We start from the raw sequence: 17,545 nt of genomic DNA on the forward strand, positions 1-17,545 counted from the left end.
AATGATATTTTACTAGTACACACGTCTGCATTTCTAAAACAATCTGGAAATGTTGTTCTGTAGCTTAATTAAAGCACTGGGAAAAGTTGCATCTCAAGTTTTAAAAAAATTAAACGTGATTAGAACTAGAAAACTAGCGGCTAAACCCTTGGCCTGGTCTGATTCATTTGCAGGATTTACCACATTTTAATTCCACTCTTCCCCCCACCACCCACGCCCAAGAGATTTGGACAAGACAATGGAGAAACCTATGTACCATTTTTAAAAACTGAGACCATGAGGGGAGAAGGAAATCATCACGACCTGGCAGGCGTTTGTGTGGTTTGACTCCTTAGCTCCTGTCTTGGGGTTCCCAATTTTTCCAAAAAACATGAGTGCATCATGAGACCTAGTTACAACAGGGTTTTCCTTTGACCAATATACTTCATAGTGTAAGAAATAGGGTAGATGGGACCTAACCATGTCCCCATAACTGAGTTAAAGCCTTTGACCGTGAGAGGTTTGACAATGCATGACTTATCTGGGCTACAACTTTTAACTCTGTTTTTTAATTGTGTTGCTTGCCTTCAGTATAGTTATTACACCCATGCTCATATTTAAAATAATTGGGGCTTTTACTAGTCTGGATTTGATCATTCAACATATTCCTCTGCCTTGCAAATAAATACAAGACAAGAGTCCTTTATTCTTGACCTGAAATAGCTAATGGTTAAAAGTTCAGGCAAAAGAGACCAGACAATGTACAGTGAAGACTGGATAGTATCATCATGGCAAGGCAGAAACGGTCTAATAAAACTGAAGACACTGATACACGTGGCTGGTTGTGTTTTTGTTTTTTTAAATACCATCTCTGGCTATGATAACATCTTGTGCATTGTGAGAACAAAATGCTCCTCCAGAAAGAATCTGGCCTTGTAAGTGAGAATCTAAAGTTTCCTTTTGGGTGCCTGAGAAGACAAAACCAGGGCACATGTAGTTCATTAAAAAGTGGTCGGATGAGCTGTTAGAGACTCTGACAACACTTCGCATTTTGCTAGGAGAATGCAGGGGCTAAGGCTGCCACCTCTTCCCACAGGACAGTCCTCATCATGTGTGGAACTCTAAATATCAAGAAATTTAATCCTAAAGCAGCTAATGTGTGAGAAAAGTTCTTTGTATGGTGTGAATGTTTCCCAATCCTACATCCTCCTTTGCTAAAAGGAGGGAACTTTGGTTTAGTCCAGGGTTTGCTGAGCCTGGCAAGGCTGTCAGGATGGAGTATTTCAGGCTTTCTAAATTTAAGAGGCTCCTTTCCTCTCGAGAGAGCTGTGGTTCCTGGGATTTGGTCATTCGTGTGTTTGGAGGAACTGGATGCTGAGTGACAGTTTTTGTGGGGGTCTTCTGAAGAATATTCCTCTTTCTGCTCCTCTGTCCCCACCTTACCTTGCCTTTTCTATTGTAACTCTGTCCTCTAAGCTGACTCTGACACGTCTTTCTCCTTAATGACATCACTAAAATTTTGTGAGGCAGGAGAGTGGGTTCTGACCATGCTGTGTATTCTGGGAACCATTTTTCCTCATTATGAAACTGAAACTTTTGGTTGCCTATTCCACTGTCACATGTTAAGGAGACCTTTGATATCTGCTGGTCTTTGGTTGAATCTGGAGCTCTCTATTCTTCTAAAGCGCCTACCATCGCAGTATCTGTACTTTGACTACCATAGGTATAGCTTCCAGTTAACTCCTCATTTGGTACAAATGTTATCCAAACTTTCTAGATTCTCATGCTACATTTTTCTTGAGATGTTTCCAATATACTGGTCTTTAAATGTAACCACCTTTAAATGTGACAGGGTTCCCGGAGTGCAACCTAGACTGTGGATCGCTGAGCCTTCTTTCCCACCAACCTGGGGTTATCCCTAGGGTTGCCAGGCATCTGGTTTTCGTTAAAAGTCCGGTCGGCGGTGCAGCAGGGCTAAAGCAGGGTCCCTGGCTCCGCACAGCTCCTGGAAGCAAGCGGCATGTCCCTGCGTCCCCTAAGCGCAGGTGCAATCAGTGAAGCTCTGCGAGCTACGCCTGCCCCGAGCACCGCCTCCGCCGCTCCCATTGGCTGGGAGCTGTGGCCAATGGGAGCTGCGGGGGTGGGCATTGCACAGCACGCAGAGCTGCCTGTCCGCACCTCTGACATGGCAGCCACTTCCAAGAGCAGCGCGGAGCCAGGGCAGGCAGGCTGTCTTCGCCCCGCTGCACCGCCGACTGGGAGCTGCCTTAGGTAAGCGCCACCTGGCTGGAGCCCGAACCCTGTCCTGCATCCCAACCCTCTACCCCAGTCTGAACCCCCTGCACCCTAACTCCTTCCCACAGCCCACATCCCGAACCCCTTCCTGCACCCTAACTCCCTCTCAGACCCTCACCCCCAAACCCTCTGCCCCAGGTTGGAACCCCCTCCTGCACCTTAACTCCCTCCCAGACCCCGCACCCACACCCCAGGTTGGAACCCATTCCCACACCCGAACCCCCTCCCGGAGCCTGCACCCCAAACCTCCTCCCGTGTCCCAATCCCCTGCACCAGCCCAGTGAAAGTGAGTGAGGGTGGGGGATAGCGAGCGATGGGGGGGGAGGCTGGAGTGAGTGGGGGTGGGGCAGGGCAAGACTATTTAGTTTTGTGCAATTAGAAAGTTGGGAACCCTAGGTATCCTTCTTTCTTTGATGCTGTTGCCAAGCTACAAACCTCTGACAGGTGTTGCACGCACACGCACACACGTGCACACACACACAGGCAGGGACACACCAAACGGAGTTACAGGAATGATCTCCCAGCCGCTCATGAACCAACAACAGAGAGGCTCTAGCCAATTTCCCCCCCCCCCCCCCCCGCTCTCCAGCCTTGCACCCCAGAACTGTACCATCTTGCACTGGGTCTGAAGCCATATCTTTGTGTGTGTTTCACAAGTCAGTCTCCTTGAAATATGAGTTTTGCTTTTGGAGATGGCCTCGTTCTAATAAAATATTGAGAGTGAATGAAGTATGTTATCTAGGAATTGTTCATTCAAATTCCATTCATTTGAACAAAATCTGATAAAAGAATATCTTCATTTTCTTCTACTTCTGGCTTTGACTTTCTGGTTGAAATATTAGACATGCATCCCTTGGAAAAATGTGATACTATATGGAGCTTTGCAGGTCAATAGCTGAAACTTTGGTTAGGATCTCAAACACTTTATTACATCGTGCTTTTTCAAAATAATTCCACTCAGAAATTGTTTTATTGACCTGTGTTTACTGCTAAATGTGTCCATGTTTTTCTGTTTCAGATGTGAGATGGAAAAACAAATTCTGGGGAAAGTCCATGGAAATCGTTCCAATTGGTACCACACATGTAACTCTGCCAGCGTAAGTGCTGCATCAACACGTTACTATCCACAGACAAAGCAGGGCTGCATTTACAAAACAGAATCCCAACTACTGTACGGTAGTATACCTCTCAGAGCCTTTGCTATTGGTAAAGTCTAAAATCCTTTAGCAGCTCTTCTCTCCATACACAGTTAGAATTGTTTTACAAATACTTAGGGAGAAAATTAATTTATCCTTTTTTTTTTTTTTTTTTTTTTTTAAGGGAAGGCTGCAGGCTTTGTACTTGTAGTATATGGGGATCATGGACTCTTTCTTCTTTGGCTACGTTAACTGCCCTTAATAATGAGAGAGCTCCTTGGGTCAGGGACTGTGTTTTCTACAGTGCCTAACACAATGGTCCTGGTCCTTACTGGGCCCTACTGCAATATAAATAATAATAATTATTATTAATAAATAGCAAAAGCAGCATATTCTTATCTGAAATCAATAGCTAATGTGATGAATTACACAGCTTCAGTGCTTAATATCCTCGGATTAAAAAGAAAAGAAATAGACAAGGTGTTCCTGTGCTGCTGTGGCACAGAGTACTCATTTACTAGATCAAAAGATTAAAACTCGGTGATTTCAATTGGCCTATTTCAATCTTTTGTTGCACAACACAGGTCTAAAGTTTTGAGCAGTGTTCCATTTAAACCTGCTATTTCCTAAACAATAAAATTGAATTAACCTGCCATTTAAAAGCTCTGGCTAGACACACAAAGCTTGTACATATATACAGATTAAACAAAATATGTATTTATTAGCTGGCAATGCAAATACTACATCAAGTTCCTGTCTAGGCTCAGGGGGTGGTGAAGTAAGAAGAGTAGGTTTATCTTGAAGAGATGATTGAGTCCACGTTTATTAGTTTATTCCTGTTAAGTTGACTCTGCACTGTGTGGCACTTAAAGAAGAGTATACATAGATCTGTGAAATACAACCCACAAAAGTAAAGCCTAAAATCATTCTCACAAATTGTTCTTCATAACCTGAATTCATGAGCAAAATGATGTTGCCTCCCTACCCTGATTCCTTGTAGTTTGGTTTGTTTGTGCCAAACAGCCCCAGTGAAGGGTCATTTGAGTGGCTGCCTCCTCCTTTGTTCTCCTTGTAATTTAAAAGGTATCCTTGATACTGAAAGGTCCTTTAATTTTGCTGCCCCCGCTAGTCTGCTTGTCCCCTGTTCTGCTGAATTGGCACCTTTTGGAAGCAGTGACTCTTTTCTGAATCCTAGAATTACTGACTCAGTAGAGCACAGGACTCTTAAGACCTACAGAATGGAAAATCTTAGTCTGAAGAATTATTTTAAAGGTGAGAGAGAATAGAGGAGGAGTTGAAAAGACTGGGGCAAAAAGGAAGGAATTGATCCCCCAAGCACCATTCCCACTTTCCCTGGTTTCTATAGAAGCAGCAATAGCCATTTTTCTATCTGGAAATCTACTGTAAGACTTAAAGGTGGGGTTCCTCACCCTTGCCCCAACATTCTCAATATTCCTTGAGAAATATTCACAAGTGTACTCCTACCAACTTCCTCTCTTCACCCTGCCTCTGTGTACTTTCTTTCCTCTTCTTCATCTCTTCTTTGTCTTTTGATGTCCTAGGTTTCCTTGGCAATACAACTTGTAAAATCTGTGAACACCATAATTTATATATCACTGTAAATGTTCATGATGCTGTCCAACTGGCACACTGTGCCATCCTCTTCATTATTTTGCCATGTGGGTCCCTGTCCCAAAAACTTCTGTTCTAAAGACAATTCTGAATAATGTCATGTAAAGCAAACTCATTACCATGCATCACTATCACTGGAATGATTAATGGAACAGGTGGGTTTATAGAGAGATTTGGAGGAAAGGGAAGGAGTTTGGGCAAATATTAGATAAGGAAGCATAGTGTAATGGTTAAAGCACAGGATTGGGAATCAAGATAACTGGGTAATATTCCTAGTTCTTCTATCCACTTTGAGTGATTTGGGGCAAGTCACTTAAAATGCATTTCTAGTCTGAAAAGCGATTGCATAAAATGGTATTCTGGAGTTCTAGGTTTATTGAGGCTCAATTATGCTGTCTCAAATTTGCTCAGTTCAGAATTTTAAAAATATTTTTACCAACTACCCCAACTGTAAACTCAGCTTGGTATCTGAGAGCCCAGGTGGGGTTAAGTCTTCATTGATGCTATTGACATCATGATATGGCCCTCAGATACTTCATTACCAGCGATGATACTGGTACGTGAGAGAACAAGATAATCCAGTTTGACTTTCAGATCTCAGGTTGTGTTTGCAGATCTGGAATAAGTTTACATCTTAATTGGAACTTTCAAATTCTTTGCAACCATTGACTAAAACTGAAAATCTATTCTACAGATACAGGTATGTCAACTCCTTTCTCCACTCCTTGATTATCAGTGTACTAGCTTGCTGTAATGAATGGAGTACATGAAGGTTTGTGGACACTGGATTGGGTAAAGATATGACATTCTGTAGTATTAGAAGGCTGGAATTCGCCTCACATTTTTGAGGGTAAATAGAGAGGGTAATGATGTTCCATTCCACAGAGGGAGGATAAGGTAAATAAATTGGACTTTCTGCCTCATAGTAGAATCATGGGTATGGAAATGGTGATGTTTCTGGACTGTACATGGAGAATAGGGGATGATGTATTGTGGTCTCTTTTCCATAGTGGAAAGTCTGAATTGGGGAGGGAGAAATCTGTAGATTGAGGGTAAGAGGCAAGATATCAGTGGTTTTGGGCTGGTGAACTGGAAGATGGTCTGTGGGCCCTGTGCAGTTTGCAAGTAATGATCCCTGTGAAAACGGTATTTGATGTAGTGTTGCAGGAAGGTTTCTATAGGTTGAAGATTGGCAGAATTTAGGTTGGTTTTGGAATGTTCAATGTGGTATTTTAAATATGCATATATATTGGAGACCATAAGAACTGAGAGGATATTTGAACACTTATCAACCTTCCTTTAACTGTTCATTTTCAGACATTGTTAAATGCTCAGCATTGTTTTTAAAAATGGAGAATTTCCTTGGACTATAGATGTTAATGTTATATAATTACCTTGTTAGTTAATTTTATTTGTTAATATTTTTTTCCTTTTGCCCTTGCTCTCATATGCCACTGCCTCTTCAGGAATTAAGTCTGTGGTTGTTATGCTCTTACCTAGCGCACAAGCTGTGAGGGCCTGACTGAAAGTGCATTGAAGTCAATAGACTCCCCTTGACTTCAGCGAGCTTTCAGTCAGGCCCTAGATGTTGGTGAGGGACTGTGAACAGTGGACACTTAACAAAATGGGCATTTTAATGCTCCTTCCCTTAACCAATTGTTACATGCAATATGAGCACTATGTTTTTTTAATTTTGGATGAGCTAAGAGAACTAACTGAATTCAATGCTATCGGTTACACCAGAAATGCAAAGGTTTTTCCGAGAAATGGATTTTCTTGCTGTGTCATTGTGTTTGCCTGGGAGGGAGAGGGGAAAGGGAGAGAAGACTGCACTTGGAAAGACTCATTTTACATTTTTTTTGAATAAGAAAATTCCTCCATTAGTCATTGTTATGAGTTCATTGGTTATTTTAGAGATGGCATCATTCACCTCTTTATCTTGCTTCAAGTTTCAGAGACCATTTTGAGTGGAATAAGGTGACTTCTTGTATCCATAACATCTTAAGTGGGCAAAGATGGATTGAACACTACGGAGAGATCATCATCAAAAACCTGAATGACGACACTTGTCTCTGCAAACTGACTTTCATAAAGGTGTGACTTTCACTCACCCCAGCATTGTTGACAATACTTTTTTCTAATGAGCACTGCTGTAAGGAGGATGCTATATAGTAGAGTCATGTCCAGCAGGGTACTCTTGTTTCTTGGACTGCTTATGGATTACATTTTCCCTTGGATCTAATTGTAATTGACACTGGTGTTTTGGAGATTTTTGTCCATCAGGAGGAGAATAGAACTCTAAAAGAATTGCATTTCATTGGGGAGGGCCAGGCACAAAGTAAAAGTTGCTGCTTGGTGTGAGGAGACTCCTGAGATGTGGTTTCTTTCCATAAGGCTAAGGGAAGAGTGGGTACTTTCCAGCTGCCTCTGACTAAAGACAGGCACTAGGTATCCACTAGTGGTGATTCCCCACATGCCTCTCACTAACCCCATGGGGCAGTCTGTTCTGTTTGCTCTCAAGTTGTCTTTTACCAGCAGCTGTAGAACTGGCACTCACAGTCCAAGGGGAGCAGCCAGTACGCTACGCCTGCCTTTTGTCTACATTGCGTACTAGCTTAGCTGAGCTGTTGTGTAAGGCTTGTGCTTCAGTAGGAGGCATGAAGTACTCCTGACCATCCAATTTAAAGTTATATTAGCAGCGGATTAAAATGGTTTCTTGGAAGCCCATGGCAACTAGAAACCCAGTGAGGCATCTAGTGAGTAGGCTGGTTGCTACCTGAGTGAGACTTTTGCATATCATATTGGGATACTTACCTAAATCCTGGTTCTCCTTATCTAAGTTTCTTGGAGCAAGTGTTTGTTTCATCCCTTGCATCCACATGGTAAGTGCTGTTGCATGCACCATGCATCTGCAGCAGGGAAAATAAACTACTGTAAAACATCCTTTGAAATTTCATTTTTTGTTGTTTTGTTCCCAGGAGTACCGTGTCACTTTCTAGGTAGCACTGAAATGATTTTCAAATGCTTATTTTTAATTGAAAAATTACAAAGACATTATATACAGTGTTTGGAGCCGAGATTTTAAAGTTTGAGATGTATTGGAAATCTTAAGTATTCTACATTGTAAACTGGCTAAAAGTGGGACAGTTTATCTGAGCATCAATCTCTCTCTCAAATTTGCAGAAGTGAAGGAGTTTAAATAAATAGGCCATGGATCTGACCCATCTCTTTGGTTTTGTAAAATCAAAGTCTAATCCCTGCTTTACCTTAACTTTTCCCTTTAAAAAAATGGAACTTTCAGAGATTTTTATCAACATTTAAAGGGGTTTTGCAAGTCAACTAGTTAAAATTACTGGGGGTTGCTTGATGTCAGTAACACTATGTAGTGTAGATGAAAATGAATGGATGTGTCCCAGATCTTACATATAGCTATTCTTTAAGAAAAAGCACCCTCATATGAGTCCTACACAATAACATATCCAAATGGCAAAATAGCTCATACTTCTATCTTTGCAGCAATGTTGTTTCTGTTCATTTTAACTATAGGCAAAATATTGGAATCCTAATATGCATGAGATTGAAGGCAGTGTCATGGACAGAGATGGGAAAGTAGTGCATCGGCTTTTTGGGAAATGGCACGAGAGTATATACTGTGGGACCCCGTCTTCACCAACCTGCATCTGGCGAGCAAGTTAGTAACCAGTATAATCAACACTTTTGTGCAGAAATTAAATTTGCTTGAGAATGAATTTACCCCATGTTCATACCTCATCTCATGCTATGTGTTAGGCCCAGGTTTATTATTATTGTACACAAATTGGCTGTTCCGCTTCTAATGTGTAAAACTTAAATCTGAAAAGCTAAATTGTGTAATTAGATTCCTCAAATATTACTTTTGGTAAAGAAACTAATCATGGATTTTTTTTTTTTTTTTTTTTTTTTTTTTTTACTTTCTGCACTATATTCCCCTTGTTTTGGGTCTCGATTCCACATTTGGGCAAGTGTTAGGTGTGAGGGGTTTATTTCTAAAAAATAAAAGGAATATTTTTAAGTTTCTGAAGATGTTTAATGGATGCCTGTACTTAAAAATTAAAGATGGGCCCAGAACGTTCAGTTCTGCAATCTGATTCAAATATGAACTCCCACAAAGTTTGGTTTGCACCCATCTCTCTCCACAATGGTATCAAGCTATAAAGTCTTGCCCTTCTGCAATATGTAATTTATTCATTTTTGGTTTATTTTGACTGAGATTCCAGGAAGCTATTTGGGGTGGTGTGAGCTTTAAAGCCTTAGCGTGTTAAAATAGCAGGACTTCATTAAAAAAGATAAAAGCCTAATTTGCATTCTTTATACGTGTTTCTTTTTAGATCCCATGCCTAAAGATTATGAGCAGTGTTATGGATTTACACAGTTTGCATTAGAGTTAAATGAACTGGACCCACAGACTAGGCCATTCCTACCATCTACTGACACACGATTTAGGCCAGACCAAAGGTAACATGTTTTGCATATATATTTTTTCATACAGTATTCTTTACTCTTTATGAAGTCACTTTTTATTCCACACTTGGGCTGTTTAGAATAGACTTTTCTGTTTACATTTCCCACCTTTGCTCGCACCAGTGCTGCTCCACTTACTACTAGCAATGGTGGGAGCACTAACGTAGATCAGATTTAAGCATTTTAACCCCTGGCTTTGAGCAGGTCTAGTCATTATGGACCAAGATTTTCCAATGTGATTTTGGGTGCCTTCATTTGAGGGTTCTGACTTTGGGCACCTTTGAAAAGGTCTTGTCTTTCAGTGGATGAGTGCTTGGCATTCTCTGAAAGTTAGGCACCTCTAAAATATTGCCATTTGTACTCCAAAATCAAGACAAATCAGACTCCTGAAAGGGGTACAATAGTCTGGAAAGGTTGAGAGCCAGTCTAGTCCATCCTCCAGAGCTCAGGCAGGATTAAGTTTACCTACACCACCTTTGACAGGTGTTTTCCTAACCTGTTCTTTAAAACCTCTCGTGATGGGGATCCCACAACCTCCTGAGGTAACCTATTCCAGAGCTTAACTACCCTTCCGGTTAGAACGTTTTTCCTAATACCTAACTTAAATTGCCCTTGCTGCAAACTAAGCTGATTACTACTGCTACTCTGTGGCCATGGAGAACAGTTGATCGCTATCTGCTTTAGAACAACCTTTTACATATTTGAATTATCATGTTCCCCTTCAGTCTTCTCTTCTCTAGACTAAACAGGCCCAATTTTTTTCAACCTTTCTTCAGACACTGATTTCTGAATTTTATCATTTTTGTTACTCTCCTCTGGACTCTCACCAGTTCATTCACATCCTTCTTAAAGTGTGGTGCTAAAACTGGACACAGTACCTCAGCAGAGGCCTCACCATTGAGGAGAGTGGGGTGGGGGGAATTACCTCCTGCATCTTAGATATGACACTCCTGGTAATAAATCCAGAATGATGTTTTCCTTTTCACAACAGCATCACATTGTTCACTCGTATTCAATTTGAGAGAGACAAGATAGGTGAGGTAATCTCTTATTGGACCAACTTCTGTTGGTGGAAGGGACAAACTTTTGAGCTTCTCAGAGTTTTCCTTCAGGTCTGGGGAAGGTAACCAGAGTGCCTGAGCTAAATATAACAAGTTGAGACAGATTAAGCATAAGGGAGTCACACATGCTGTGGGAAACCACTTAAAATGAAGTAGGCGATTAAGGGTTAGCAGTCAGGGGCGTTATACATTTGTTGTAAGGAGCCAGTATCTCTGAGTCCATGATTTTTAGAGCCTAGTGGAGTTAGGAATTTAAGTTCCCAGGCTTGTCTTTTGAAGGTGTTCTCTAGGATTTCTTTGAGGATCTGACAGATCAGATACAAAGTGATTGCTTTGTGAAAAGTGTTCATCCTCAGGTGATATGGTGTTTTGTCTTTTATCATGTTTCTGTGTGAGTTCCTTCAAGAATGTAGTGATTGTCTGGTTTCACCCACATAGTTGTCCGCGCATTTGATGCCTTGGATGAGGTACACCACATGTTGTGATAAGCATGTGTAGGACCCATGGTTATTGAACAGAGTGTTGGGGATGGGGGTATTGATCATCATTAAGGCTACGATTTAGTCATGGGTAATTTTAGTAAAAGTCACGGACAATAACCAAAAAGTCACGGCCAGTGACCTGTCCATGACTTTTACTAAAAATACCCCTAACTAAATTTTAGATGCTATGGAGGGGGCCGTGTTTCTCCAGTGGACGCTGCCACCGCTAGGGGCGGGGGACAGCCCGTGAACCCACTGCCACTCCTCTGGGCTGGGGGCGCGGCCCGTGGCCCTGCTGCTGTTCCTCCGGGACAGCACCTGGGAACAGTTGCCTGGGGCCGCTGGAGCGGCGGCCGGTACGGCTGGCCCCAGGGCAGGCCATTCCAGGTGCTCAGGAGGCCCTGGGGTCAGCCGCACCAGCCGCTGCAGCTGCAGAAGTCACGGAGGTCCCAGAAAGTAACGGAATCCGTGACTTCTGAGACCTCCATGAAAGACTCGCAGCCTTAATTATCATAGCAGTGGAGATATGTCCGCAGGTTTTGCGTCTATTGTTCTGGCAGGATCTGGTGCCACTCTGAGTTAGTGTGTCCTGGCCTGTGAGGAGCTTGCTTCTGATGCTGAGCTTGGTAAGATTAGGTGGTGGTTTGAAGAACAGAAGAGGGGATTCAGGAAAGGTTTCTTCAGTATGTGGTCCCCATCAAATATGGATTGTAATTGTGTGACACCACCCCGCATTGGAACCCCTATGTGGTAGGTGACAACTAGGGCTGTGCTGTTAAGAAGGTTTTTTTTCTGTATTGAAGCAGGTGTTCCTAGGGTATTTGGGTGGCCCATTCCATGATGCGATTTACTTCTCTGGCAGTGTGTCCTTGTTTGGGGAAAGCAGTTTTAAGTGTGTTTAGGTGTGTATCCTGGACTTTCTCTCTGGAGCATATTCTGTGGTATCTGGCTGTAGAAACCAATTTCTTGGTGTGGCTGGATCTGTGGAGGTAAGTGTGGTGATCAGTGGGTTTCTTGTATATAGTTGTTTGTAGGGTTCTGTTGTTGAAGATGATGCTGGTGTGGGAATGTTCTAGAGAGTGTTTGATGGACGGGTGGTGATTGTTGAAGATGTGGTGGAAATCCATATTCAATGTGTGATCAACTATAGCCCCCAGATCCTTTTCCGCAGTACTGCTGCCTGCCCATTTATTTCACCTTTTTTTATTTGTGCATTGAATTTTTCCTCCCTAACTATGGTCCTTTGCACTTGTCTTTATTGAATGTAATCTAAATTCTAATCCTGTCCTCCAAATTGCTTGCAACCCCTCCCAGTTTGATGCATCACTTTCTTTTTATGTGAATGAAAAATCTTGCTCTGCCGATTTAATTGTTCACAATAGCTGAACTACAAACTGCGTGATTTTAGAGTTCAGATTCTGAAACTTTGAGTCCACGGGAGGGCATCGCAAAAACAAAGAGCAGAAACACCAATAATCTTTGGCTCTTATATCATTGCTGTACTATAGGTTTTTAGAGGAAGGGAATATTGAAGGAGCTGAAATGCAAAAGCAGAGGATTGAACAGTTGCAGAGAGAACGGCGAAAGGTTCTAGAAGAAAATAACCTGGAGCATCAACCTAGATTTTTCAGGTATTATGTAACAAATTGCAGATACTGTAATTTAGTGCAGTTTTTGTGTCACAGCACTGGCTTTGTACCACCAGGGGCAAGGGGTGAGTATTTCCATGAGTCAACTTTTACAATCATGTTTTTTTGGAACCTGGCTATATAAACTTGCTTCAAAGTTAGATTAGTAGCCAAGGAACAAATATGCCCTTCTCCATGACATCCCTAAACGTTTTTTGTTTGTGTTTGTAATCCCGGAAAACAAATCTCAGTTGGCAGCCTCCATACCGAAGCTGCAGATTGAATTTGTCTTTTCATCCCTCTGAGTAAGAGTTAAAGCACACAGTTGAAGTGGAAGGATTAGGCTTGGCACCTGCTTTGTGTAACCCCTCTGTGCATAACCCTCCCAATGAAGTTGACAGGAATTCCATGTGCAACAAGCTTGTTTCCTGGGCTAGCAATCTGACACTTTACGCAAGCAATGAAGTCACTTACATCATTTGAATGTGTTTTGCCTATATAAGGGTGGAGAGAGAAACTTTGTATTCATAATATAAAATGGCTAACACAGGCTTTGGCGACTACAAGTTTAAAAGTGAATGTTGGAGAGGACATTGCGCTTACCTGCCGTGTCCTTGGTTCCAGGTCTAGTAAGAAGGTTGGGGCCAGATTCAGAGTAGAACAGGTATATATCTAGGCAAAAGGCCTGGGGATTCATGAGGAATTAATTCTTTGCAGTGGGGATAGGTGTCTTACTCTTAGAGGGGGAATTTGAGAGAGAGACATAGGAACATTTACAATGTACATATAAAGAGATGATTAAAAAAAATTCCTTGTGTGTCTGAGGAGTTGGGATGAGTTAACCCCTGATCATCCAATATGAATTATAACTACTAAACTAAGGCCTTGGCTACACTTGCAAGTGAGAGCAAACTAAATCAGCCCCGGGCTCCCTAACTCCAGAGGTGTCCACACTGGCAAGGCACTTAGTGCAGCTGGAGCGCCCCTGGTAATCCACCTCCATGAGAAGCATAGAGCTGGCTGGAGCGCCGGGGTGTCAGTGTGGATGACATGTTGCATTACTGCACAGTGATTGGCCTCCGGAAATGTCCCATAATCCCCTGAAGTCAAGTGGCCACTCTGGTCATTGTTTTGAACTTGGCTGCAGGCATGCAGATATCCCCTTTCAAAGCTCCGTTTCTGACAGCCCACATGCTTATCTGCTCCGGGACACAAAGCAAACCATTATTGTGGAATGCTCCTGCTGCAGAGGTAGGGGTGTGTGTGTGTGTGTGTGTGTGTGTGTGTGTGTGTGTGAGGGGTGGGGGCTGATGTCAGGTTTCCCCTTTCCCCTGCTGCTGTCTGAACTTACAACATAGCATGCTGACATACTCTGCCCATACTTTGCAAACCCTTTCCAAAGCATGCTGCAGCCACTTGCACACTGGGATCAGGAGCGCCGCCAGCTTTTCTGCCGCCCTCGGCGGCGGAAGGTCCCACCCCGAAATGCCGCCCCCCACAGAGGCGGCGGAAGGTCCCGCTGCCAAAATACCGCCACGGTCGCCGCCCCCCAAATTGTAGCGCCCTAGGCAACCGCCTAGGTCGCCTAATGGGTTGCGCCGGCCCTGACTGGGATAGCTACCACAATGCACTGCTCATTGTGGCATTGCAAGAGCTGCTAATGTGGACATGCTGCACAGTCACAAGGAGCACAATGTGAACACACAGCAGCGCTTTCCCTGCTGCTGTCTCCGAGGGCTCGTTTAACTCCCAGCGCTCTACATCTGCAAGTGTAGCCATGCCCTCAGATGGTAACTTTATGATTCTGACTAAAGGGAAGCAAGTTTTGCATCCAGCAGGCTAACCAGTCAGTGTAGCAGGTAAGACACCCGAGTACTGTTTAATTGTGCGTTCCCCCAGATCCTTTAATATGAAGACATTGTTGATCTATTCAACATTCCACAAAGGCAGATTGTAGGCGGGAACGCCCCTTGATTTGGAGAAACCCAATATTTAATCAAATTTTGTAAGGTGGAACATATAATGTAAAATGTATATTGGTAGAAGTGTAAATAGTGAGCTCTAACAGAGAGCCAGGGCAGGTCAACATGAAGGTAGAGTCACTCTAAGAGTATGTGGGACATGTGCTTTGGTTTAAATCAATAGGATAAAATCTCTAGCAAGGCTGTTACCCAAACCTTAGATCAGATAAGGCTTATACAGGTTTACCTTTGATTACTTGGATTTTCTCTCTCTTCTAAAATGAGTAAACCTGGCTTTATTTAAAATAATTTTAGAATAAATGGCTGTTTAATCTAATGTAGAGCATTTATGACCAAAGTTAGACTGTAATCTTCTCAGGGCAGGACCTGTCTATATGTACAGTGCCTATCTCCATGGGCCCTGACCCTTGACTGAGGCCTCTAAGAACTACCGCAGTAAAAATTAGTGCTATAAGCCATTCTTGGAGTGAAGTTAAAGACTCCTCCAGATTCAGACAGTCACAATGGGGACAAAAGTAATATCCTGGATCATTTAGGAAGACCATCCTCACAAGGGTTTCCAGGAAGTTGGCTGTGGACCTTGAGGCAAGGGAGAAGCCTAGAGCCTGATTTTAAAAAGTGCTGAGCACTCACCATTCCAGCAAACTGTGGGTGCTTACCCCCTCTGAAAATCAGGCAACTCAAGACCTAAAGCGGGGTGGCAGGACCAAGAAACCAAAGGGCAGCAAAAGTACAAAGTTGTCTTCAGCTATATATTCAGGAAATCGCTTAATCTTTTGACAGGAAATCCACAGATGACTCCTGGGTGAGCAATGGAACATACATGGATCTTAGAAAAGACCCTGGTTTTTCCAAACTGGACAATCCTGTTCTCTGGTGAAAGAGGACCTTAGAAGATGCTCATCTGCATTTCTGATTTGTGTGTGTACCGCTTCATACATTGTGTACCTTCTAGAATTGTGCTTAATTTAGAATTTGACATGTATATTTTCCTCATTTGATTTCTTTATTATTTGATTGTTACCATGATTGTCTGAATGTATAAAAAAATCCTGTTTTTTATAAATTATTTAATAAAATAAACATTATTGAATGTTAATGGCTGAGGAGGGGAGAAAAAGAAGCTTTAACACTACTTTTCCAAAGGATAATAATGCACGTTCAGATTTAATGTATGCCTTATTGAATTACAAAGGTGAAAATATCAGCCTCTCCTGGCTGTGCTAAGAAACATGAATGGAAGCTATGGTTACATTAACTTTAAGTGGGCTACCAAGGTTGGAATGAGTAGTTCAGCTGTCTCTTGCCTCAGACAGCTTTTAATTACTGAAACAAAGCAAGTCTGCTGGTGCTGGAGTCTGAGTAACCTTTTTATTTTTTTCTGTAGAAATCAAATAAATTCCTGTTTTTATTTGCTTGTCACTAGCCTATTAAAAGAGGTAATAGTGAGCTTGTATTTGTGATTCTACTGCCTTACTTAGACAATTTTACCCTGCTACTCATAACACTAGAAGATCACCACCAAATCTTCTCACCAGGAATCTTCAAATTTACAGCCCCAAAAGGGCTTGAAGCACTGGTTAATGCTTGAGCACTGACCGGATGAAAGAAGAGCTTTCTCTCTTTTCCAGTAAGTAAAATCGACATAGAGCACGAAATCTTATGCTTCCGTAGCTGGACTTCTTTTATTTATCTAAAAAAATCACAACAGGGATACTTTTTAAAAACTTAGTAAAGTAAATTATTGTGTTAAAGTAACAGATGTTTTCTTAAATAAATTTTTGATATATTCTACCTCTTATTATAAGCAGCGTATTTAAGATCTTTTATTAAAAAAAAAAGACCATCTGCCTTATAATTACATGTATGGAATCTTTGATCTTCCTTTAACAGCTTGTTGTGTTTCAGATAAATATTTAAGTGTCTTGCACTAAATTGGTTGTATCTCTTTTCTGTACTCTTTGTACATATAGGTATTATTTTCATGCATATCAGAAGTATGTCTATCAAACTACTGCAGAAAATAGATGTATAGAAAATTACACATTTGAGTGGAGGTGGTGGGGTGTTCCCTCTTCCCTCAAAATCAAAGTCATACAGTAGCACATGTAGCAAAACAAATTGTACTCTCAAAGCAATTTACATTCCTGGCCAAACTAGAACCCGAGCCTGATCCACATCATCTAGGTCTATTGCACGCAAACCCTGCGCAAGACTCTCTGTGGTAACAACACTGAGAGGTTTCCACTGGTTTAAATTTCCAAAATAAAAAAAATGTAAATTATTAGTGGAGGTTTTGAGATTGTACAAATTAAAACACGAGTGAGTCAAAAGTTCTGTTTAACCAGTTTATTACTGGTGTAAGTTGCAGCTAAGGGAGATGAAGACTTAAGAGAGATCAACAGCTTTGAAAAACTTCCAATTTACTGTGTTCCGATGCGGTCTTAAAGAAAGCCCTTTAAATATTGGATTTGTTTACTGCAAGTTTATTGTATCACGTATAACATTAAACAAGTGCTATAAAAGTTGCATTTTAAAACTTCTGTGATGTCAGTTAAATTTATTATTTAATTTTGCCTGGTAGTACCTTTAAAACGCCACTGATTTCGTACCACAGCTGCTACTTTAGGAGCTTACCTCTTTTTGCAAATCAGCCTTTCTCTCATTTGCACAGAATGTTACTCAAGCGTTGTTCTCTTGTATTTAATCTGGCCTTTAAAGATGCAGGACACAATAATTGTTTAAAGTCAGCAGTTTGAAATAATACAGGCTCAGCTTGAGACAGGTGAAACTTGGCCTTTCTGACTCAACAGGAAAACTGATCCATTGGGCATAAGGTTGGACTGTTTT

General features: G+C 41.8%; 1 protein-coding gene across 2 annotated transcripts in view; it reads left to right on the plus strand.

Moving 5' to 3' along the window:
- The window catches only part of OSBPL3 (oxysterol binding protein like 3), a 125,611-nt gene extending 108,373 nt beyond the window's left edge, over positions 1–17,238 (plus strand). For both annotated transcript variants that reach the window (XM_026649410.1, XM_026649412.1), the window contains 6 exons: positions 3,293–3,371; positions 6,992–7,136; positions 8,589–8,733; positions 9,410–9,536; positions 12,594–12,716; positions 15,479–17,238. In XM_026649410.1, the coding sequence (XP_026505195.1) occupies positions 3,293–3,371; positions 6,992–7,136; positions 8,589–8,733; positions 9,410–9,536; positions 12,594–12,716; positions 15,479–15,575 (716 nt within the window). In that variant the 3' untranslated portion in view covers positions 15,576–17,238. The remainder of the gene's footprint in view (positions 1–3,292; positions 3,372–6,991; positions 7,137–8,588; positions 8,734–9,409; positions 9,537–12,593; positions 12,717–15,478) is intronic.
- Positions 17,239–17,545: the final 307 nt, after the last annotated feature.

The sequence above is a fragment of the Terrapene carolina genome, unplaced genomic scaffold, assembly GCF_002925995.2.
Source record: "Terrapene carolina triunguis isolate 2854851 unplaced genomic scaffold, T_m_triunguis-2.0 Scaffold84, whole genome shotgun sequence".
NCBI classification, from domain to species: Eukaryota; Metazoa; Chordata; order Testudines; family Emydidae; genus Terrapene; species Terrapene triunguis.